The following is a 24,550-nucleotide window of genomic DNA, read 5'->3' on the forward strand; positions in this document are numbered from 1 at the left end:
GTGGTCAGAAATCCCCTGCGAGACTATGGTTGCTTGAGCCCATGGCAGCCGCGTTTGAAGGGCGGATTATGTCTGCCCAACTCCGATGCCCCCTCAGGTCTTAATGGGAGACAAAGGGAAATCCGAGACAGGGTGATAACAAGGGGCCCTCTGACTAAACAACCAGGCCAGGGGCTACAAGCTAACTGACTAAACCTGAGGTATGTGCGGTAACCCGCCAGGGAAAAGGACAACCAAAATCCACTAGTCCGTACTCCTACCCAGCACCGCTGGATACCAGAGTGGATCTGTGGGAGCGGAATCCTCCGCAAAAGCTCCGGAACACAAATAATAAAAGATAAATAATTAAGCGGCCCAAGCCGCAACACACGGCTACGCCGTGACTCACGAACACCACTGGATGTTCAAAGGTGCTCAGTCAGGACTCCAGGAACAGATGACGACTTCCGAGTACAGGACAACTGAGAACAGGAACGACCGGATACAGCAGGACTGGAAACACTTTCAGCAAACAGATTCAGCATTCAGGAAGCTCAGGAACTAGCAGGAACCAAGCTCAGAACTCAAGCAGACTGAAAACCCAGAAATATCACCAGCATCTGCGAACTGCAATCAGCCAGCATATAACAGAGAGGCCTAATTAATAATCCAGTGCAGCTGGCCTATTGCAGGACTCCAAGCTGACAAGATGCAATTAGCAGCCAGATGAGGCTGAACACATGGGAACAAGCTGCAATTGCACAGACTCACCAGCGGCAGCAGACAAGAGTAATCTAAAACAGAGCAATGGGAAATCCTGGCATGCAAGACAACTAAATAAACATAAAATAGAAATGAACCACTACCTGTGGTTCATAACAGTATCCCCTCCTTAAGGGTGAGCTCCGAGCACCCCATGACACCCACGGGGAACATAAACAGAAGTATAACATAAAATACATAACAAAAATGCAAAACAGGAATGAGCCACAGCCGTGGCTCATAACATTACCCCCCCCCCTTGAGGAGGGGTCAAAAGACCCCAAAATTCAGACTATCCAGAACAAGGGATACAAAAAAAAAAAAAAACCTGACACACTGGTCTAACAGACAAGAAAACAAAAACAAGCTGTAGCAACAACTTGTAACAGTGCCCTCCCCCTAACGGTGGCCACAGGACACAAGACAAGGAGAAAAAAAAAAATCTCTTTTTTTTTTTTTTTTTTTTTAAATCAAGGCAAGAGTCAAAAAATTATTTCTTTTTCTTCTTCTTCTTTTTACAAAGCTCTTTAGGTCTGACCAAGGTAATTCCCCAAACATTGTCTGAACTGATGGTACCACCCAGCAAGGCTGCGTTCAAATCAGAGACAGGTTTCTTACCCTTGGGAGCTGAACTTTCTGGTAAAGTACTATTATTAGAAGAAGAAGAAGTCAAAAAAGCACATCCTGCAGTCAAAACATCGGGCTGGGACTCTTGTGCAGAGTTTACAGTATTTGGTGGACTCTCAGCAGACAAGACGGGTGACTTAGAGGAACCTGAACCAATTTCTTTGGAACCGTATCTTTTAACAATTGCATCACAGAATGCTAGGGGATCCTGAAGAATGGGATCTTCAGATTTCATTAGGCTGGTTGCCCACTCAGAAGGCTCTCCTCTAAAAGAATAAATCAGATAGAGCCCAAGGTTTTCTGAAGTGATGCCCAGAAATGGTCTAGACAACATAATAGTGTAATAGTGTTTGAAAAGCGCCAGAAATTGGGCGAAGTCCCCATCAAAGGTTATGGATGTTGAGATATCAGAGTCAGGATCTGTTTCCTTCTCATCTGACTGACTGGAGTGCTTTGCTAGGACCTGGTCACTATTGACCTTACTCGAGGCTGAGACTCTCTGAACCCCACCCGGGGCTGAGACTTTCTGAACCCCACCCGGGGCAGTGACTTTCTGAACCCCACCCGGGGCAGTGACTTTTTGAACCCCACCCGGGGCAGTGACTTTCTGAACCCCACCCGGGGCAGTGACTTTCTGAACCCCGCCGGGGCAGTGACTTCCGGGAATCCCGCTGGGGCAGTGGCCTCCGGGAACCCCGCTGGGGCAGTGGCCTCCGGGAACCCCGCTGGGGCAGTGGCCTCCGGGAACCCCGCTGGGGCAGTGGCCTCCGGGAACCCCGCTGGGACAGTGGCCTCCGAGAACCCCGCTGGGACAGTGGCGTCCGGGAACCCTGCTGGGGCAGTGGCCTCCGAGAACCCCGCTGGGGCAGTGGCCTCCGAGAACCCCGCTGGGGCCAGCACCTCGGATTCTTTTACTGGGACCGGGCCGTTGGCCTCCCTGACTGGGATCGGGCCATCGGCCTCCCTCTCTGAGTCGATAATTATCGAAAGTTCTCCCGGGACTATGACTTCCGGGACTTTTGCTGAAGCAATAACGTTCAGATCCTCCACTAATGCTATGCTTCTTAAGTTCTTTCCTGGGGAAGCGACTTCTAGACCCATCTTTGGGGCTGCGTCTCTCGAGACCCCACTTGGGGATATTACTTCAAAGATCCCTTCTGGGGTTTTGCTTCTCGAGTTCCCCTCAAGAACTATGGTTTTAGAGACCCTTTCTAGGGTTGCGCTTTTCAAGTCCCTACCTGGGGTAACAGCTTCTGAGACCCCTTCCGATATGGACACCTGAACTATAATATTTGATGTCCCTCTATAAGCTAGGGCATCAGGTACCGCTCCAGCACTCTGGGCATCGGGTACCGCTCCAGCACTCTGGGCATCGGGTACCGCTCCAGCACTCTGGGCATCGGGTACCGCTCCAGCACTCTGGGCATCGGGTACCGCTCCAGCACTCTGGGCATCGGGTACCGCTCCAGCACTCTGGGCTACGGGCACCGCTCCAGGACCCTGGGCTATGGGCACCGCTCCAGGACCCTGGGCTACGGGCACCACTCCAGGACCCTGGGCTACGGGCACCACTCCAGGACCCTGGGCTACGGGCACCACTCCAGGACCCTGGGCTACGGGCACCACTCCAGGACCCTGGGCATCGGGCACCACTCCAGGACCCTGGGCATCGGGCACCACTCCAGGACCCTGGGCATCGGGCACCACTCCAGGACCCTGGGCATCGGGCACCACTCCAGGAACCTGGGCATCGGGCACCACTCCAGGAACCTGGGCATCAGGCACCACTCCAGGAACCTGGGCATCAGGCACCACTCCAGGAACCTGGGCATCAGGCATCACTCCAGGGACTTGCAACTCCGCTTCCACAGGAACCTCAAGAGAGGAGAGAAACATTCTCTTTTGATTCCTGAATCTATAATGGGGCTCCCTTGCCCAAGGACCCCAATTATAGGACAGAGAGCTTTTTTGTGTGGGTTGTGTGACAAGTGCCTCTGCCACAGTAGAGACAGGAGTAGGTCTTGTATCATGACTCAACTTGGCCAGAGGGCAAGACTCGTCACCACACTTTGGCTTGCGCAACTCACAGGTCTGCAGATAATGGCCTAAACCCCCACAATATAGGCATAAGTTTAAGTTTCTGCGACGCAGACGCTCCTCTTCTGAGAGCCTGGGCCGCAGAAAACTTTTAAACCTTTTCTCTTCAATTAGACCAGAGGATTCTCTTGTCACCATACTGTGAGCAAGAGTCTCTTTAGAGATAGATGTACTCTCAACGACTTCTGGCAAAATGAGCAAGATTTTAGTCAGAAGGTTTTGCAGTTGCTTTAGAGATTGCTGCAAAACTTCTAGTCGCTCTGGTCTCAAAGCACTGAATACAGAGTTCAGAGCTGCGAGAGATGCCTGCAGGGCTTGCATAGTAGACATAGGAGGATTTAAAACTAGACGAGACAAGACAAGGCAAGACAAGACAAGGCAAGACAAGGCAAGGCAAGACAAGACAAGGCAAGACAAGGCAAGGCAAGACAAGGCAAGACAAGGCAAGACAAGGCAAGGCAAGACTAAATTTTGCTAAACAAAACAAGACTTTTTTTTTTTTTTTTTTAAACACCGGACTGGATTCTAAACACCGGACTGGATTCAAAACACCGGACTGGATTCAAAACACCGGACTGGATTCAAAACACCGGACTGGATTCAAAACACCGGACTGGATTCTAGACTAGACACTGGACTGGGCCAAAAAAGAAAAAAAAGTTTTATTTCTTTTTTGTGGTATGGCTGGTGATAATGTTAGGTTCCTGGTGCTCAGAACAAGGGAGATGTTATGAAGCGAGTCCAGAGCACCAGGACGTAATGCTGGGAAAGGGGAATGGAAAGGGAATAGCCCCTGGCGCCCTAACTCCGTTGTCTCGCCCGTGTGGTCAGAAATCCCCTGCGAGACTATGGTTGCTTGAGCCCATGGCAGCCGCGTTTGAAGGGCGGATTATGTCTGCCCAACTCCGATGCCCCCTCAGGTCTTAATGGGAGACAAAGGGAAATCCGAGACAGGGTGATAACAAGGGGCCCTCTGACTAAACAACCAGGCCAGGGGCTACAAGCTAACTGACTAAACCTGAGGTATGTGCGGTAACCCGCCAGGGAAAAGGACAACCAAAATCCACTAGTCCGTACTCCTACCCAGCACCGCTGGATACCAGAGTGGATCTGTGGGAGCGGAATCCTCCGCAAAAGCTCCGGAACACAAATAATAAAAGATAAATAATTAAGCGGCCCAAGCCGCAACACACGGCTACGCCGTGACTCACGAACACCACTGGATGTTCAAAGGTGCTCAGTCAGGACTCCAGGAACAGATGACGACTTCCGAGTACAGGACAACTGAGAACAGGAACGACCGGATACAGCAGGACTGGAAACACTTTCAGCAAACATATTCAGCATTCAGGAAGCTCAGGAACTAGCAGGAACCAAGCTCAGAACTCAAGCAGACTGAAAACCCAGAAATATCACCAGCATCTGCGAACTGCAATCAGCCAGCATATAACAGAGAGGCCTAATTAATAATCCAGTGCAGCTGGCCTATTGCAGGACTCCAAGCTGACAAGATGCAATTAGCAGCCAGATGAGGCTGAACACATGGGAACAAGCTGCAATTGCACAGACTCACCAGCGGCAGCAGACAAGAGTAATCTAAAACAGAGCAATGGGAAATCCTGGCATGCAAGACAACTAAATAAACATAAAATAGAAATGAACCACTACCTGTGGTTCATAACACACATGATGCAAAGAATAAAAAAAGAGGCGCAATGAGGTAGCTGTGTGACTAAGCTAAGCGACCCAAGTGGCCGACACAAACACCTGGCCCATCTAGAAGTGGCACTGCAGTGTCAGACAGGATGGCAGATTAAAAAAATTGTCCCCAAACAGCACATGATGCAAAGAAAAAAAGATGTGCAATGAGTTAGCTGTGTGACTAAGCTAAGCGACCCAAGTGGCCGACACAAACACCTGGCCCATCTAGGAGTGGCACTGCAGTGTCAGACAGGACGGCACTTCAAAAAATAGTCCCCAAACAGCACATGATGCAAAGAAAAATGAAAGAAAAAAGAGGTGCAAGATGGAATTGTCCTTGGGCCCTCCCACCCACCCTTATGTTGTATAAACAGGACATGCACACTTTAACAAACCCATCATTTCAGCGACAGGGTCTGCCACACAACTGTGACTGAAATGACTGGTTGGTTTGGGCCCCCACTAAAAAAGAAGCAATCAATGTCTCCAGCTTCTTCTGCAAAAGCCTGATGAGGGGAATGACCTGACTCAGGCTGGCAGTGTCTGAACTGACTTCACGTGTGGCAAGTTCAAAGGGTTGCAGAACCTTGCACAACGTTGAAATCATTCTCCACTGCGCTTGAGTCAGGTGCATTCCCCCTCCTTTGCCTATATCGTAGGCAGCTGTATAGGCTTGAATGGCCTTTTGCTGCTACTCCATCCTCTGAAGCATATAGAGGGTTGAATTCCACCTCGTTACCACCTCTTGCTTCAGATGATGGCAGGGCAGGTTCAGGAGTGTTTGTTGGTGCTCCAGTCTTCGGCACGCGGTGGCTGAATGCCGAAAGTGGCCCGCAATTCTTCGGGTCACCGACAGCATCTCTTGCACGCCCCTGTCGTTTTTTAAATAATTCTGCACCACCAAATTCAATGTATGTGCAAAACATGGGACGTGCTGGAATTTGCCCACATGTAATGCACGCACAATATTGGTGGCGTTGTCCGATGTCACAAATCCCCAGGAGAGTCCAATTGGAGTAAGCCATTCTGCGATGATGTTCCTCAGTTTCCGTAAGAGGTTGTCAGCTGTGTGCCTCTTCTGGAAAGTGGTGATACAAAGCGTAGCCTGCTTAGGAACGAGTTGGCGTTTGCGAGATACTGCTACTGGTGCCGCCGCTGCTGTTCTTGCTGCGGGAGGCAATACATCTACCCAGTGGGCTATCACAGTCATATAGTCCTGAGTCTGCCCTGCTCCACTTGTCCACATGTCCGTGGTTAAGTGGACATTGGGTACAACTGCATTTTTTAGGACACTGGTGACTCTTTTTCTGACGTCTGTGTACATTTTCGGTATCGCCTGCCTAGAGAAATGGAACCTAGATGGCATTTGGTACCGGGGACACAGTACCTCAATCAATTCTCTAGTTCCCTGTGAATTAACGGTGGATACCAGAAACACGTTTCTCACCACCCAGGCTGCCAAGGCCTGAGTTATCCGCTTTGCAGCAGGATGACTGCTGAGATATTTTATCTTCCTCGCAAAGGACTGTTGGACAGTCAATTGCTTACTGGAAGTAGTACAAGTGGTCTTCCGACTTCCCCTCTGGGATGACGATCGACTCCCAGCAGCAACAACAGCAGCGCCAGCAGCAGTAGGCGTTACACTCAAGGATGCATCGGAGGAATCCCAGGCAGGAGAGGACTCGTCAGACTTGACAGTGACATGGCCTGCAGGACTATTGGCTTTCCTGTATAAGGAGGAAATTGACACTGAGGGAGTTGGTGGTGTGGTTTGCAGGAGCTTGGTTACAAGAGGAAGGGATTTAGTTGTCAGTGGACTGCTTCCGCTGTCACCCAAAGTTTTTGAACTTGTCACTGACTTCTGATGAATGCGCTCCAGGTGACGTATAAGGGAGGATGTTCCTAGGTGGTTAACGTCCTTGCCCCTACTTATTACAGCTTGACAAAGGCAACACACGGCTTGACACCAGTTGTCCGCATTTCTGTTGAAATAATTCCACACCGAAGAGGTGATTTTTTTTGTAATTTGACCAGGCATGTCAATGGCCACATTCGTCCCACGGACAACAGGTGTCTCCCCGGGTGCCTGACTTAAACAAACCACCTCACCATCAGAATCCTCCTTGTCAATTTCCTCCCCAGCGCCAGCAACACCCATATCCTCATCCTGGTGTACTTCAACAGTGACATCTTCAATTTGACTATCAGGAACTGGACTGCGGGTGCTCCTTCCAGCACTTGCAGGGGGCGTGCAAATGGTGGAAGGCGCCACCTCTTCCCGTCCAGTGTTGGGAAGGTTAGGCATCGCAATCGACACAATTGGAGTCTCCTTTGGGATTTGGGATTTAGAAGAACGCACAGTTCTTTGCTGTGCTTTTGCCATCTTAACTCTTTTAAGTTTTCTAGCAGGAGGATGAGTGCTTCCATCCTCATGTGAAGCTGAACCACTAGCCATGAACATAGGCCAGGCCCTCAGCCGTTCCTTGCAACTCCGTGTCGTAAATGGCACATTGGCAAGTTTACGCTTCTCCTCAGACGATTATGATTTAGATTTTTAGGTCATTTTACTGAGCTTTATTTTTTTTTATTTTACATTCTCTGTACTATGACATTGGGCATCGGCCTTGGCAGATGACGTTGATGGCATTTCATCGTCTCGGCCATGACTAGTGGCAGCAGCTTCAGCACGAGGTGGAAGTGGATCTTGATCTTTCCCTATTTTACCCTCCATATTTTTGTTCTCCATTTTTTATGTGTGGAATTATATGCCAGTAATATATCAATAGCAATGGCCTACTACTATATATACTGCGCACAACTGAAATGCACCACAGGTATGGATGGTTAGTATACTTGACGACACAGAGGTAGGTAGAGCAGTTGCCTACTGTACCGTACTGCTATATATTATATACTGGTGGTCAGCAAAATTATGCACTGTCCTCCTACTATATATATACTGTGCAAAACTTAAATGCACCACAGGTATGGATGGATAGTATACTTGACGACACAGAGGTAGGTAGAGCAGTGGCCTACTGTACCGTACTGCTATATATTATATACTGGTGGTCAGCAAAATTATGCACTTTCCTCCTACTATATATATACTGTGCAAAACTTAAATGCACCACAGGTATGGATGGATAGTATACTTGACGACACAGAGGTAGGTAGAGCAATGGACTACTGTACCGTACTGCTATATATTATATACTGGTGGTCAGCAAAATTATGCACTGTCCTCCTACTATATATATACTGTGTGTTATGAGCCACGGCTGTGGCTCATTTCCATTTTTGCATTTTGGTTATGTATTTTATGTTATACTTCTGTTCATGTTCCCCGTGGGTGTCATGGGGTGCTCGGAGCTCACCCTTAAGGAGGGGATACTGTTATGAACCACAGGTAGTGGTTCATTCCTATTTTATGTTTATAAAGTTGTCTTGCATGCCAGGATTTCCTGTTGCTCTGTTTTAGAATACTCTTGTCTGCTGCCGCTGGTGAGTCTGTGTAATTGCAGCTTGTTCCCATGTGTTCAGCCTCACCTGGCTGCTAATTGCATTTTGTCAGTTTGGAGTCATGCAGCAACAGGGCAGCTGCATGAGATTATTAATTAGGCCTCTCTGTTATATGCTGGCTGACTGCAATTCACAGACGCTGGTGATATTTCTGGGTATCTAGTCTGCTTGAGTTCTGAGCTTGTTCCTGACAATTCCTGAGCTCCTGTGTAGCAGTGTCTGTCGAACTGCTTCCTGTGTCGATTCCTGTGTCAGTCCCTGTGTCGATTCCTATGTCTGATCCCGTGTCCTGCCGTGAGGCGTTCCTGTCCTGAGGTCCAGTGCCTTTGCCTGTGCCTGGTCAAGTTTCTGGCTTCTTGGTGTCCACCGGTCTTTCGTTTGGGATTCTGCCTGTCCTCCAGTTCTAAGAGTCTGTGTCAGCAGCATTGGGAGTTCCTGTCCGTTTGCCAGTATTCGTACCGGTTCCGTGAGTAGCGGCTCTGCCGCGTCCGTCGGCCTAGGCCGCTGTATTCCATTATTATTTCTGTCACTGGTGTGTTGCAGAGGGTTCTGCTTATGCTGTCACCGCTGGTACACAAAAGTATTGTGTGGGCATGTGGTCAGCATTTCCTTTGTTGTTCTTTTCCTTTGGCGGCAAAACCGCACATACATTTAGTTTTAGGCTAGTTAGTAGCCCCTGGCTTTTGGTTGTTTCAGTAAGAGGGCCCCTTGTTATCACCCTGTCTCGGTACACTCTTTGTCTCTCATTAAGACCTGAGGGGGCATCGAAGTTGGGCAGACGTAATCCGCCCTTCAAACGCGGCTGCCATGGGCTCAAGCAACCATAGTCTCGCAAGAGTGTACTGACAGCACGGGCGAGACAACGGAGATAGGGCGCCAGGGGCTATTCCCTTTCCATTCCCCTTTCCCAGCATTACGTTCCAGTGCTCCGGTCCTTGCAATAAGATCTCCTCAGACCAGAGTGCTGGAATCATAACACTGTGCAAAACTTACATGCACCACAGGTATGGATGGATAGTATACTTGACGACACAGAGGTAGGTAGAGCAGTGGCCTACTGTACCGTACTGCTATATATTATATACTGGTGGTCAGCAAAATTATGCACGGTCCTCCTACTATATATATACTGTGCAAAACTTAAATGCACCACAGGTATGGATGGATAGTATACTTGACGACACAGAGGTAGGTAGAGCAGTGGACTACTGTACCGTACTGCTATATATTATATACTGGTGGTCAGCAAAATTATGCACTGTCCTCCTACTATATATATATACTGTGCAAAACTTAAATGCACCACAGGTATGGATGGATAGTATACTTGACGACACAGAGGTAGGTAGAGCAGTGGACTACTGTACCGTACTGCTATATATTATATACTGGTGGTCAGCAAAATTATGCTCTGTCCTCCTACTATATATATACTGTGCAAAACTTAAATGCACCACAGGTATGGATGGATAGTATACTTGACGACACAGAGGTAGGTAGAGCAGTGGCCTACTGTACCGTACTGCTATATATTATATACTGGTGGTCAGCAAAATTATGCACTGTCCTCCTACTATATATATACTGCGCAAAACTTAAATGCACCACAGGTATGGATGGGATAGTATACTTGACGACACAGAGGTAGGTAGAGCAGTGGCCTACTGTACCGTACTGCTATATATTATATACTGGTGGTCAGCAAAATTATGCACTGTCCTACTATATACTATAATGCAGCACAGATATGGAGCATTTTTCAGGCAGAGAACGTATAATACTGGTGGTCACTGGTCAGCAAAGCTCTGCACTGTCCTCCTACTATATAATACTGCTGGTCCCCAGTCCCCACAATAAAGCACACTGAGCACAGATATTTGCAGCACACTGAGCACAGATATGGAGCGTTTTTCAGGCAGAGAACGTAGATATTTGCAGCACTCCGAGCACATATATTTGCAGCACACTGAGCACAGATATTTGCAGCACACTGAGCACAGATATTTGCAGCACACTGAACATAGAAACTGAGAGGACGCCAGCCACGTCCTCTCACGATCATCTCCAATGCACGAGTGAAAAATGGCGGCGACGCGCGGCTCCTTATATAGAAAACGAATCTCGCGAGAATCCGACCGCAGGATGATGACGTTCGGGCACACTCGGGTTAACCGAGCAAGGCGGGAGGATCCGAGTCTGCTCTGACCCGTGAAAAAAAGGGTGAAGTTCGGGCGGGTTCGGATCCCGAGGAACCAAACCCGCTCATCACTAAAAGAAACCCACTTCTTATATCCCCGGGTTGCTTAATTCTTGCAGGTATTCCCCCGAAAATTTCTGTGCTCAGTGATTTCACACAAACTAGTTTAATAAATATGCCCTTTAATAGATAAATTCTTTAACATGTGGTCACAAAAGTATAATGCACTGTAGTTATGTTTAGCCTAAGAAGATAGAAATGTCATAAGATGAATGTTTATATTTTTGGTATATAATGCTGAAAACAGGACATGGTCTGGTCTCTTTCATCTTCTAAGGCTGGGTAAACACTTGCTGATGTCAGTGACATTGCGCAAGATCCCCCCGCAAACGATATCGTTCATACACACTGAACGATATCGTTTGTGTTTCGTCGGTGATGGCATGCACCCACATCCAGGTGCATGCCGTCTCATGCAATATCTTTAGATTTCAAGTTGAAATCTAAAGATATTGTACCTCATTAATAACCTGCGGGAGCACGCATCGTTAACGATATAGGGTATACACACTTGACGATGTATACGAGATATCGTCCCATCTGCCGGTTCGGAACCAATATCGGGTGCACATCGGCAAGTGTATACCCAGCCTTAGTATCTCAGCTTCTGTAACATCTATAAGAAGGGGTGTCGGAATGGGGGGACGTGGGGGGGCAAGGGGGCAGCTCGCTCCCCCCAAACATGAGAGAGGCGCCGATACTGGGGCAGAGGAGCGGCGGTCAGCTAGGTGAAATACAGCTGACGCGCCTGTGTACTAGCAGACTACACTACAGCCCTGCCTCTTCCTGCTCCTCCTCCGCTACATGCGGCGCATCACACACAGGCTGCGCTGCTCCAGGCTGTGAGCTGTGCTCTGTGTGCTGCTGTGACACGGAGCCGCGGCCGGAGAGCAGTGACTGAGCTGCGGGTCCTCCTCTTTCTGTAACACAGCGCCGGCATTGGGGTGATGCCGGTGCTGTGTTACAGAAGGAGGAGGACCAGCAGCTCAGTCACTGCCGCGGCCCGTGCAGCAGACCACAGTGAAGCTGGAAGTGGTTCACTTGGATCTGATGGCCCAGCAGCACAGGATGCTCCCCCTCCCGGCCTGACTGACTTGAGAAACCCGGGCCACGCATTTATGTTCCTCCAGGATGGAGGCAGCTCACACAGGTGCGTCAGCGTTATTTCACCTAGCTGTCCGCCGCTCCTCTGCCCCAGTATCGGGTGGGTGTCAGATAAAGTGGACCTGATTTGCCCACCGGATCCTGGGCAGCACAGCACTGGCAACTTAGCACACCGTATTATTTAGTTTAATGTGCACCTACAGTTCCATCACACGTGGTTCCGTGGAGAAAGATACTGGCAGTTGCAGAAATTTGCACTGCCTGAGGAGGAATTGAGTGGGGGGAGGGTGCTCAGGACCGCTGCCCACTCATTAAAACATGCAAGAATAGCAAATGAAGAGGCGGCACATGCCAAGGAGGAGGATATTACACTTCCTGTATGGCTGGCTCAGGCCCCTGCTGGGCTCCCCAGACAAGCTCAATCCCAAATAATTAGTAACAACCCTAACCCACCCTCTTGGCACCCCTGAGGATGCTTCTTTGTAAGGATGGAGTAGGCCTTATTATAGGAAACATGAGATGAAGGTGTACACATTTAGGGGTGTTCCTAGCTTTGTGGATGGGCACACAAAGATTTTCAGATAACAAAATTGATGCCATCCAGTTTGGCTTAGTAAGTGAACTTTGCCCACTGTAACTAAGACCTACAGGGAATGTGCTGGTTGATGCTCATGATTAATCCATGTTTAATACATAAATTAAGATTACTGATTTCATGAAAGTGGTGGTGAAGTGGGCTTAATGCACTTTTCTGGCGGTCGGAATCCCTACGGTCAGAATGCCGATGCCGGGATCCTGACTGCTGACAATACCAACAGCCAGAATGCCGGCTAACAGGGGCTATTCCCACTCGTGGGTGTCTATGACATCCATAGAGTGGGAATAGAACTGTGGCAAGCGCAGCAAACCACCAAGCCCACAGCGTGGCGAGTGCAGTGAGCCCGCAATGGGCTTTGTTGGGCTCGCCCCCCCCCTGCCGGCATTCTGGCGGCCGGGATCCCGGCATCAGCATTCTCACTGCCGGGATCCCATACCCAACACCTGTAGACCCTGGCACACCTAGACACCCTCCTAGCTTGCAGTGGGAGGACCATACCAGCACACCAGGCTCATCTTAATGCATAGAGTAAGGTGCAGGCTTTATACCCAGGGCTCTGGTTAGGGCAGATCAGGATGACAAAACATCACCCCAATCCCCCCTGCAGCTTATCTCTAACCTTCCCCGGTGGTGCCTAAACCTAACCCCCCCTCTCTGCAGCCCAACCCTCCTCACACCCCAGCCTATCCCTCCCCGGGGGTGCCTAACCCTTATCCCCCCATTCTAATCCCCCCATTGCCGCAGACTAAACCTACCCTCCCCGCAGCCTAACCGTCACCGGGGGTACATAACTCTAACCCCCCCTTCCTGCAGCCTAAATCTAACCCTCCCTGGCCGCAGCCTATCACTAAACCTCGCAGCCTAAACCTAACCTCCAACCCCCCACCCCCACCTTCCATGGCTTACCTCTCCGGTGGCCCTGCACACAGACATCCAGGATCCCAGTGGTCGATATTCCGGAGCCGGGATTGTAAGCCTATTTGGGATGCCAACGCCAGCATTCCGAGCAGTATTGGGATTCTGGTGTAGGTATTTCGACCACCAATATCCTCACCGGATCCCGTGCTTACCATGTTACTGGTAATGCTAATAATCATAATGATGCACTGACACATATGCCTATCAGGTCACCCACTGTCACGGTGTGCTGGGAAGCTAGGGGCGCCAAACTCAGATTATATCTTGCCCCCCCCAACCTAAAAACGTTCTGACGCCACTGTCTATAAGTACAGCTCCTTGTTAACACTGGATCTAATGGTACATGGACACGGCTCATGTACAATCACATGCCTGCTCCCAGCAGTCAGGGAGACCAGCATGTCCCATCCCCCTCTGTGATCTTCTCCATTAGCTCATCCTACCTGATTACAGTGCTGCATCATCTCTTCTCATTGCTGGTCCCACCCTATGGTTTCCAGCCTGGTAACAAGGGCTGACGGGAGATAGTAAGGCCATACAGTTGTGAGATACCGGGTACAATTGTGTGATTGCAATAAATCACAGCAACAAATTGCATGAATCACACCCCAATCGCATGTGTCCCCTGACGCGATGCGCGGGCACGCTGGTCGAAACTCGCATCTCAAGATATTATGTGCTGCACTTAATATTTATCGCATGTGCGATCGCACGTGGTTTTTAAGCACATGTGATTTATCGCACTACGATGTGCAATCTGTGCTGTTTTGAACTCATTTTCTGGACACTCCCCTCCACCCCTTGTGCTGAAGTTTATGCTGGAAGAAGGAGGACGAACGCTGTTCTGCTCTCTGCCAAACAAGGTTTCGATCACCCGATTTCGGGTTGCAAGGGGCATGCGATTTATCGCATGATCGTATGCACATCGAATGCCAAAAAAAGCACTTCAGATGCAATTTATCGCAGAGGAGCTTTAAGGGAAATTGCAGCGCGATATCGCAGCGCGAACAATCGCACATATGTATGGGCACCAATAGACAGAGCCAGTTCATTACTGAATGAGGAGCTGCTGGGATAGTGAGTAACCGGTCAGAGCTGGAGCTACCACTGTCCCGGGCCACACACAGAGGAGACACAGCTCATTATACATCACACGGCTGCCTGGGGCAGTGATAACATGTTACTCACCATAGACAGTCAGGGTCACAGAGGCTTGTTCTTGTGTTTTCTCTGTCTGTACCTTCACTATGTAATTATCAGTATCTGTTATATGCAGATCTGTGATCAGTAATGAGCCATCAGGGAAAGGTCTGGCCCGAGAGACGTATAGAGGTCCAGGAAGTAGTGGGGAAGGATCATTAGGAAGATATGTGAGGATTAGATACTCCTTATTTGTGTTTGGTCCTTTATGCCATATGATAGACGCAACCCTTCCAGTGACCCCAGTAACACCCAGGGTGACAGATTCCCCAATCACTGGATACTGAGGGATCAGCTGAATATTGACCATTCCACTGGTCAGATCCATCCACAGACTGAGAAGACCTGGAAGAGAAAGCAGAGTTATTCAGACAGCGGAACACAAGGTTCTCCATTAGCAGCACATACAGTGAGATCTCCAGAACTTTTCAACTCTGTATAGCACAGTCTTAGTGGTCTATTTACTAAGCCTTGAATGCAGATAAAGTGCAAGAGATAAAGTATCAGCCAATCAGCTCCTAACTACCATGTCACAGGCTGGGTTTGAAAAATGACATTTAGGAGCTGATTGGCTGGTACTTTATCTCCATCAACTTTAACTCATACTTGCCTACTCTCCCGGAATGTCCGGGAGGCTCCCGAAAACCGGGTGACCCACCCGCCCCCCCGGAAGAGCAGGCAAGTCTCCCGGAATCAGGGGTCCCCCTGCCCGTCCGCCCACTTAGTGTGTAAAGTGGGCGGTCCGGGCAGTTGATGACGCGATTCTTGCTGAATCGCGTCATCATAGCCACGCCCCCTGCAGTGTAAGGCCGGGGATCGCGGCATTACAGAGTGGGGCGTGGCTTAAAGGATGTGCTGCCGACACTCCGCCCCCATCCCGCCCCTGCTCCACCCCCATCCCGCCTCCGGTCCACCTCCTCCCCACGTCACAGCCCTCCCCTGTCCCCTTGCTGAGCCGACCTGCCTGCTCTCTCCTGCAGAGAGCAGCCAGAATGTCGGCAAGTATGCTTTAACTCCATCTAAGGCTTAGTAAATAGACTACTTTGTTACCTAGGATATATATGCCAGGTGCTGCACAGGAGCTCACTGTGACATAGGGTAAATAAATGGAAATAGTAATAGGTGGGTGAAGAGATATGATAGTTTATAGCTGAGGAAACTGCACAGAGCCTGTATGCAGCTCATGCACACAGCACAAAATGGAGGCTGTCACACAGCACAAAATGGAGAGTGGACACAACTGTCACATGATACAGTGGTTGTGTCTATGTTCCCTTTGAGATAAGGACCAGGAAGTGACAGCACGAGAGAGCAGATGAGAACTTCCACCCTTACAGCACCTTAATGTTTTATCCATTCACCGTTTGTTTGAGGTTATTTTGTGTTATCTATGTACCATTGGGCCCTCGCGGGCTCGCTTCGCTCACCACGCTTCGGGCTCGGTGTCTTACTCCGCACCGCTTTGCTCACCACAGGTTACTATTCCAAATAGTTGGTGACATGGACCCAGGGGCTTATGGGAAAGGTGCTCTCCACGAAGAGTAACTAGACGCTACCATGGTACAATAGAGCTAGGTAAAAGCAATCACACCAGAGGTAACTCGGCAGCCTAAACTAGCAAATGCTGAAACACTGAGTTGGTGTCAGTATAAGCTTCCTAGTAAAGCAACATAAAATATAAAGTATTGTGCATACAGAATAATGCCCTGGTACGATTCCTGTGGTGTAATACAGGGAATGGAATTCATACAGAAACTGATCATCTATAGCAGTGGATCTCAAATTCGGTCTTCAGGACCCCACAGAGTTCATGTTTTTCATGTCACCTATCTGGGCACAGGTGTATGACCAACTATCACATTTCAAAGATCCACAGGTGACCTGAAAAACATAAACTGTTGGTCTACAGTATATCCATCTATACAGAAACACATTATGGAACATCAGGACAGCTTTGATGCTATACGGCTACTTTACTAGCCAGTGTGTCCTCTATCTGGCCCTAGACTCAGCTAAGTATAAAGTAAGTCAGAATTTCTAGACACTGCATGAGTCTTATCTGCACACAGCTTTGCAATGTACCGTAAGTACTTCCCAAACTATATAGAGAAGTGCATTTCCACACAGATATATATATATATATATATATATATATACACACACACACACACACACACACACACACACACACACACACACACACACACATATACAGGTTGAGTATCCCTTATCCAAATATTCCGAAATACGTAATATTCCGAAATACGGATTTTTTTGAGTGAGAGTGAGATAGTGAAACCTTTGTTTTCTGATGTCTCAATGTACACAAACTTTGTTTAATACACAAAGTTATTCAAAATATTGTATTAAATGACCTCCAGGCTGTGTGTATTAGGTGTATATGAAACATAAATGAATTGTGTAAATGTACACACACTTTGTTCAATGCACAAAATTATTAAAAATATTGATTAAAATTACCTTCAGGCTGTGTGTATAAGGTGTATATTGAACACAAATGGATTCTGTGCTCAGGCTTAGGTCCCATCGCCATGATATCTCATTATGGTATGCAATTATTCCAAAATACGGAAAAATCCGATATCCAAAATTCTTCTGGTCCCAAGCATTTTGGATAAGGGATATATATAAAAGCAGTGTCGGACTGGGGCATGAAGGGCTGTTGTAGAGGCCCATGCTTAAAGGTGTGGCCAGGCTCCACTGGGGAGTGGCCAGCCACCACAGACGTTTGGCTAACAATTACAGAGTACATGTTCTGTTCCCCTTGTAAATATATAATAAACCGTATTATTTGAAGTATAATGTAATATCAGTATAATGCATAATTCAAGTGCACTAGGATAAAGTCTGAAACCTGATCCCTAGAGGAGGAGGGCCCACCGATGGCTTCCCCTGTTCCCCTGTGGACCAGTCCGACCCTGTATAAAGGTGACATACAGTAAGTGCACATTGTAAATGAGTGTAGGAGACAGGTGTTCTTTAAACTTTAAGACCAACTATATGGTTTTTTTTTGTGATGCTCTCAAGCACATCTGTTCTGCATGTTTAATGTACTGGATTATGGGCAGGTCCCTGTCCCTGAGGTCTTCAAATAATAGACCCACGTGCCACTAACCAATGGAGAATTATCTGCCATAGGGAGCAGCAATAAATCGCTTCTGGCTTCCTCTTGGTTCACATGAATACACCACAGAGGCTGCTCACACTAACAAACTGAGGATGCGGAACAGATCAGGAAAACTTCCACATTTTATTGGGAACACTTCTTTATGTATTGTCGAAGTCAAAAATATTACATAGAAAGAACATACAAACTCTACACACATATAAGTCGCTATACTTGCAAATACACGCAGTGAGCACCTCAATATATGGTAACACACGCATTTACACGGACATGCCACAGAGATGGATTCGACACTTATTTCATGCAGTACATAATTATAATAATATCAAGCGCCAGACATCATGATGATTTAAAATTATATAATGAAGTAATGTCATGTATGTGTATTATTTGAACGAAGCCAGATACACCTGTCATATTTGGTATTAAAGCAAGCAGATTAATGTGTAGATTCATTTGATACTTGTTATTAAGTTGTAGGACATTGCAACAAATAGTTATGATTAAAAGTATGAAAGCTAAAAATCACTCTTATTAGTACAATGGACAGGAAACTCAGGGCAGCCCCTTTGGATATCTTCAAGGCTGGAGCATATACAAATAGACTAGTGACTCATCATGAATGAGAAAGTCCCCTCCCCCCAAAAAAAGATAACACATTGCTGATCACACAGGAGGCAGTTGCTGTTTTTGTCCCAGACGATGATGGAGTGCCTGCATGATTTTACAGAGAGAGAGAGAGAGAGAGTGATATGGAGAGACAAATTTATTTGAGAAAGATAATGGTATTGTATGCTGGCCTGTAACTGTAACTGTATGTATTAACTGCTTACTGTATAAATTGTAATCATGTCATTATGTGTATACTGTACATTGTAATATATTGAATCCATATCCTTTTAATAAATATATACATCAATGAGCTTTGGAACTCAGATAATGTGTGGGTGTATTGTTTTCTCTTATGGGATGCAGTGTTTTGCTATGTATAGTGCACATTCATGGCACATGGTAATAAGAGTTGCAGGCGTTTACAATATATATTAGAGCGGACATTTTAAATATTTTTAAGGAAACAATTTGGCATTTACAGATGGGGGCTGGTCCGCGATATCATGGTCTTAATGATGCACTGTACATATAAACGCGACGCTGTGGTCGATCAGCTTGCGGTGGACGCATCGTAAAGCTGAGAAAATCATATCCGTGTGTATTGTTGTGATATCAGTAAGCCAATGATATGAAATTTCAAGGGACAATGCGTTTCTCATAATATTTAAAATGCTAAAATGTATTTTTATTGTTGCAAAACAAAGTTCAAATAAGTCATATTGTGTTTGATTCAGATTGGATTGTTTATCCGTTAAGTAGGTTTAAAAGTACATTTAAAAGTTGCTGCATAGCCTTGATATAGTTTTTTAACTCAGGCCTAAAATAACTTCTGGTGCTTGTATAATGTGTGATTTCTTTGTGACAAAGGAAGCCGCATGATCTGTCCTCCATTTTGGACTAACCACATGGCCTGACTACCATTTTGTGTAAACCTCATGGATGTGGAAGGGGGAGGAGCAGTGGCCATTTTAGGAAGGTCATTTTCTAAATAGCTGATTTTCAGTCTGCTCGGAACAATCAGTTTCCTTGGTCACATCAAGCACCATTTATGAGTTACCAATGTATTTATTTAACCCATGACATAGTCAATTACAAATAGTTTCAATTGGGCCTAGTGAGAGTAAATGGTGAGATAAATGCTTGGCTTGGTGTAAGAAATTGCACACAAAAAAAAGAAAAGAAAAAAAAATACTTTTTTTTTTCTTCTTCTTTCCCAGGATTTAGTTAACTCTCTGTTTGCTATAGGATAGCCATTGAAATGCAAATGAACCTGTGTAACTGCTTTTTCTTAGCAGTGAAAAGCAAATAGCTTTGATATGCAAATTAGAAGCACTGAATGGGTAAATGAATCACATAGAAGGCTAGTGAATGATACATATATATAATATTATTATAATTATGTGTATATTTATATCAGTGTATGTTCTGCAAGATAGCTATCCAATCTGAATCATATCATTTAAATGATAGATTATTGCATTCATTATAGATCTGTGTGAAATCGGATACATTTGTTGCTATATAGGTAAATTTGAAATAACAGTATTTTAAGGAAGGAAGTGTAAAGACACAAATGCAGGTCTGCATAAAAGTTTATACAGAACAAGTTGTGTCTAGTGGGCAATAGTAATTAGTATTGTTCACATTTATAGAGCTGTGTGATTTGTTTTATTGCGTACGCAGGGTTTTGTACACGTGTCTCGGACAAAGTACAGGACTGCGCACGCAGCGAAAGAGACATGCACGGTCGCGTGTTTACGCAAAGTGCGTAAGAGTGCGGGCGCTAAATACAAATTACACAATAGTGTCGTTTAGTTCAAAGGTGGGACAGTAGCCAGGCTACAATAGCACAAAACTACCCGGTTTCTAAAGCAGATTAGTATAAAACTTTTGTTTAAACTGTATTGCCTCTGGGGGGTAAAGCTGCCAATCTGAATGAATTAAAATTTTCTGTACAGAAAAACAAAGTGTATTTGAGTGAGCGAACGTAGGAGTGAGTGGATTCGAACCCCGGAATTCGGGATCCCGTCGTTCGGTACATCAAGTGAGTGGAGGCTTGGTGGCGTGAGGTGGCTGACTCACTTTAGTATAGGATTTGGAATACGTAAGTCGTGAAGAGACTTACACAGGAGCATGGTAGGGAATTGTGAATTGTGAACTGTGTGACCCATGTAGTTTTTTTAATATGCTCCGGCTGAGGTTTCGCAGCTTGTGATTCGATTCCAGTGGTTGTACGGTGGATAGGTAACAAGTACCTATACGCTGTGCGATTGGACCGCGCGTTTGTGGGTGCGATATATAGCGCAACTTGATACCCCTTTTACGAGCTTTTGCGTAAAATCGCGGTATCATTAGCGCTGTATACAGCATACGCAAGCGTGATTTGTGTATAAAAAGTGCATAGGGAGTTTTTCGCTGGTCTCTCTCAGAAAAATCTCCAACGACAGATACTTTACCGGAAAGGGTAAGTTATTCCTAAAAACTTCCAGTAAATATAGGTCAATAGGGGCCCTAAGTTGGGTACATTGCCTTCGCTATCAACAATGTATGGTAGTACTGGCCAACGTGGGCGAGAGTGGGTGAAAGCGCTCGGAGAACTTTCACTGTCACCTTATATTGAGTATTTTGGGGTTTGTGGGAAAAGGCCCACAATTATGGGAGCCAGTTGCTCAACTAAGGGACGTTTAGCCAGGGTTCAGGCTGAAGAGCCGTGGCCCAAGGGGTCAGCGAGGTTTATTATGTGTGGGAAATATGGTCCACATGCTGAAGTTTATTGTGACAATGGGTACGTATGACTGACAAAGATAGGGTACCATTCCCTAAGGCGGGCAGCTTTGAACCAGAGGTACTGCAGAATGTAAGCAGTAAAATATGTCTGATAAATTCCAGAAAACAAAGGGTCAGACATACAAAGTGTTTAAACCTGTGGCAGCAAGAGGGGTTGGTGAGTTTGATCCTAAGGTATTGCAGGTGGTATGTCTAACCAAAGTCATATAAGACAAGAATGGAAATATAAGAACTGTTTGAACTTGTAGCAACAATAAACAAGTTGGAAGAAAAAAAGAGAATGCAAGTACACTGCCTTATGTAGAAGTGGAAGCAGTTACGGCCAGCATACAAATTATAGAAAATAATAAAAATATGAAAAATATGACTGTAACCTATAAATGTACTAATGAATGTTGAAGTTTTATTTAGGAGGAGAAGGTGACCTGATTGTTTTCAGCCATTTCTCATGCACCAGAGGAGTATCCAACCGGTTAAAGAAGAGCAGTAGCCTGCGGGGGAAGTGGCTCAGACCAGTGGAACAGGTAAGTATGGTATCATTTGTGTACATATATAGTAAAACCCAAAAATAAAACAAAACAAAAAAATCAAGAAAGTAACGTCAGAAATGGAGAAAAACCTGTCCGCACATTAGTATTTGCCAGTAGGAAAGCTGACAAAGACAAGGTAACCCCCGGGTATTTCTTTCAGTTACCATATAAGAAGTATTCATTCCTAGTAATGCCCCTAGTCAAGATGAGCTCGGAAATGTTTGTTGGACCATGTACAGACCCTTAATACGGGATGAGAAGGATTGAATGAATACTTTGCATGACCTAGAAGCTTGTTAAACTTTTTTTTTTTGTCTTTTGCAGTAATAGAAAACTCTCTATCTGGATAAGACCACTGGTAAACACTAATTTGGCAAATGGCAGGTGGCTATCTCTGTGCAAATGGACGGGCTCAATAAGGCATTGAGTGTCAGGGTGCAGACTTCTTTGCAAAATTGGAAAGGGGTCACAGTAGCTAATCTTAGATAGTGTGCTATTGAACATCCCAAGAATAGTGCTAGGCGCAGAGAACAACAGGTGGAGAGGTTGAGGACGGTAAGTATACTGGCACATACAGGAAAGACCCATCAGTCCAAACCCCAGATCCCTAATGGTCAATAATATGTTACACTTGTAGGAAGGAAGGGCATTTTGCCAGAGATTGTAGGAGCAGTAGGACACATAGTCAATATAGACCCCCTAGACAGAAAACACAAGCCACATTATTAAACACATAGACGGGACCAAGGGACATATAGAAAGGAATCATAAGCCATATAGAAAACACAGATTTGGCTAATGGGAAGAACAAAATAAATGCAACATTACCCTTTGACAAAACTTGCTGGGGTTAAGATGGGGCCTCTAAACTTTTGCTTCTTTTTCCTAGCAGAAATGGCCCCTGATTAACTTAATTTTGATAGAGATGATATACATATACTGTGCTCCCGTTCAGGAAGTACAAAGTATGTAAGACACCCACGAAGACTAATGTCGCATTCTACTGTTCTAGATGCATGTCCATCACAGGTAGAGGAAATTATCTCACAGATACCGGGTTCCCTATGAACTTAGGATGGACAGGACACTGGATTGATGGCTGGGATAGTCCCAATAGCGATACGATAAACACAGAATTTTTTTTTAAGGGGAGTAGACCAAGTAGAGAATCACTTCCCCGTAGTGCCCAATCCAGTTGTCAAATTTTTATAGAATCTTCACCTCTACAAACTCATCTGTCACCAACCTCTATTCTGTTTCTCTACAATTTCCTCTTCATCTTTTGCGTTCACACAGGGTGGTACAATACATGGACCCAATTACAGTTCAAACTCCACATGCCTAGGTCCTTCAGAGTTCTACCCAAACCCAGTATATCTCAACACCAGTATTACTGCAGTGTGCCTTGTCATGCATAAAGGGTAGAGAATGGGAATACTGGTGAAGGAAAATTTTGTATAGACACTGATATGCCTGTTGGTGAATGGCAAACCTGACATTTTCTTTTTCATTTTCTTCTTCTTTCTCTCCTCTAGAGATGTTTTTTTTTTTTTTAGTTATGCTTATGGTACTCTACATTGCAAACACACGATAGTAAATTAAAATGAAAAATTTGTGTTCCCTACAGGAAACGACAGTCTGGAGGACAAAGGGGTATGGCCAGGAGTCCTCAGGACTGTGGACAGGTGGACACGGTAAGCCAGTAGCCCCCAGAGCATACCTTCCAAGTCTAGCTGAGGTGGCACACGGTCTGATTCATCTAGGCAAAGAGGGTATGTGCAGGCTGATGAGAGCCTACTGGTGTGCGCCAGGATTCTATTCTCATGCAGGTAAGAGAGCAATGACCTGTCTTGCTTGCTTGAGGAAGAATATTGGTAAAGCAATACCAATGGAGCCATCCCATATCCCTCCTGCAGACGGATCTTTTCAGGAAATACAAATCGACTTTGTACAGTTAACACCCTTTAGGAATTATTGCTATGTATTGGTGTGCACTAATGTTTTCCCAAACTGGGTAGAGACATTTCCTGCCGCAACGGATGCTGCTGTGTTTACCGCAAAGAAAAATTGCGCAGAAATTTGTGTGTAGATAATGGTACCCCTAGAAGTAGGAGCAAAGCTTCAAATTGTACTATTGTGATCATAGATACTGCCACTAGTATTATGTAGCATCGGAACAACTCCCAGATCTTCACTCAACGAATCACCCTCTTCGAAATTTGTTTTTGTTTTGGTATTTGTGTCTTTTTGGTTGTTTTTGGAAGACAACCTCATGTCATGATTGATCCGCACAATGATCAGAAATACACCAATGAGGTGACAGTACAGTACCTTATTGAGATAAGCCATCATTTGAGAACTTGACAAAAGAACTTGAAACTGTTGATTGCTGGTATGCCAAATACTAACTGTCTTGACTGTGAACCAAGAGACTGTGTGATTGTTCTTACGCTCAGGTTGCCTAATAGACAGGTGGGAAGGACCATACCAAGTTTTGTTGACAGCACTATCCCAGTGAAAGTAGCCGAGAGAGAGACTTGGGTCCACGATTACCATTGCAGGAAAGTCGGTAGTCCGGAAGGAACTCGTAAATGGAGTGAGATCGCAAAAGTATCACCAGAGACTCTGTTCCGTGAAGACTGAGAGGCGGCACTGTTGAACACTACCTGAGCGTACTAAAGGATTGCAGTAAGACCAGTCATTGTAAC

The 24,550-nt window shown here is 46.2% G+C and overlaps 1 protein-coding gene across 4 annotated transcripts in view; it reads right to left on the minus strand.

Moving 5' to 3' along the window:
* Positions 1-24,550, minus strand: part of LOC134966064 (carcinoembryonic antigen-related cell adhesion molecule 8-like) — a 295,560-nt gene that overhangs the window by 247,372 nt on the left and 23,638 nt on the right. For all 4 annotated transcript variants that reach the window (XR_010188579.1, XM_063942528.1, XM_063942530.1 and 1 more), the window contains exon 2: positions 14,754-15,110. Coding sequence is in view for 3 of the 4 variants with exons in the window: in XM_063942528.1 (XP_063798598.1) it covers positions 14,754-15,110 (357 nt within the window). In the remaining variant the exon portion in view is untranslated. The remainder of the gene's footprint in view (positions 1-14,753; positions 15,111-24,550) is intronic.

Source organism: Pseudophryne corroboree, chromosome 10, assembly GCF_028390025.1.
Source record: "Pseudophryne corroboree isolate aPseCor3 chromosome 10, aPseCor3.hap2, whole genome shotgun sequence".
Classification (NCBI taxonomy): Eukaryota; Metazoa; Chordata; class Amphibia; order Anura; family Myobatrachidae; genus Pseudophryne; species Pseudophryne corroboree.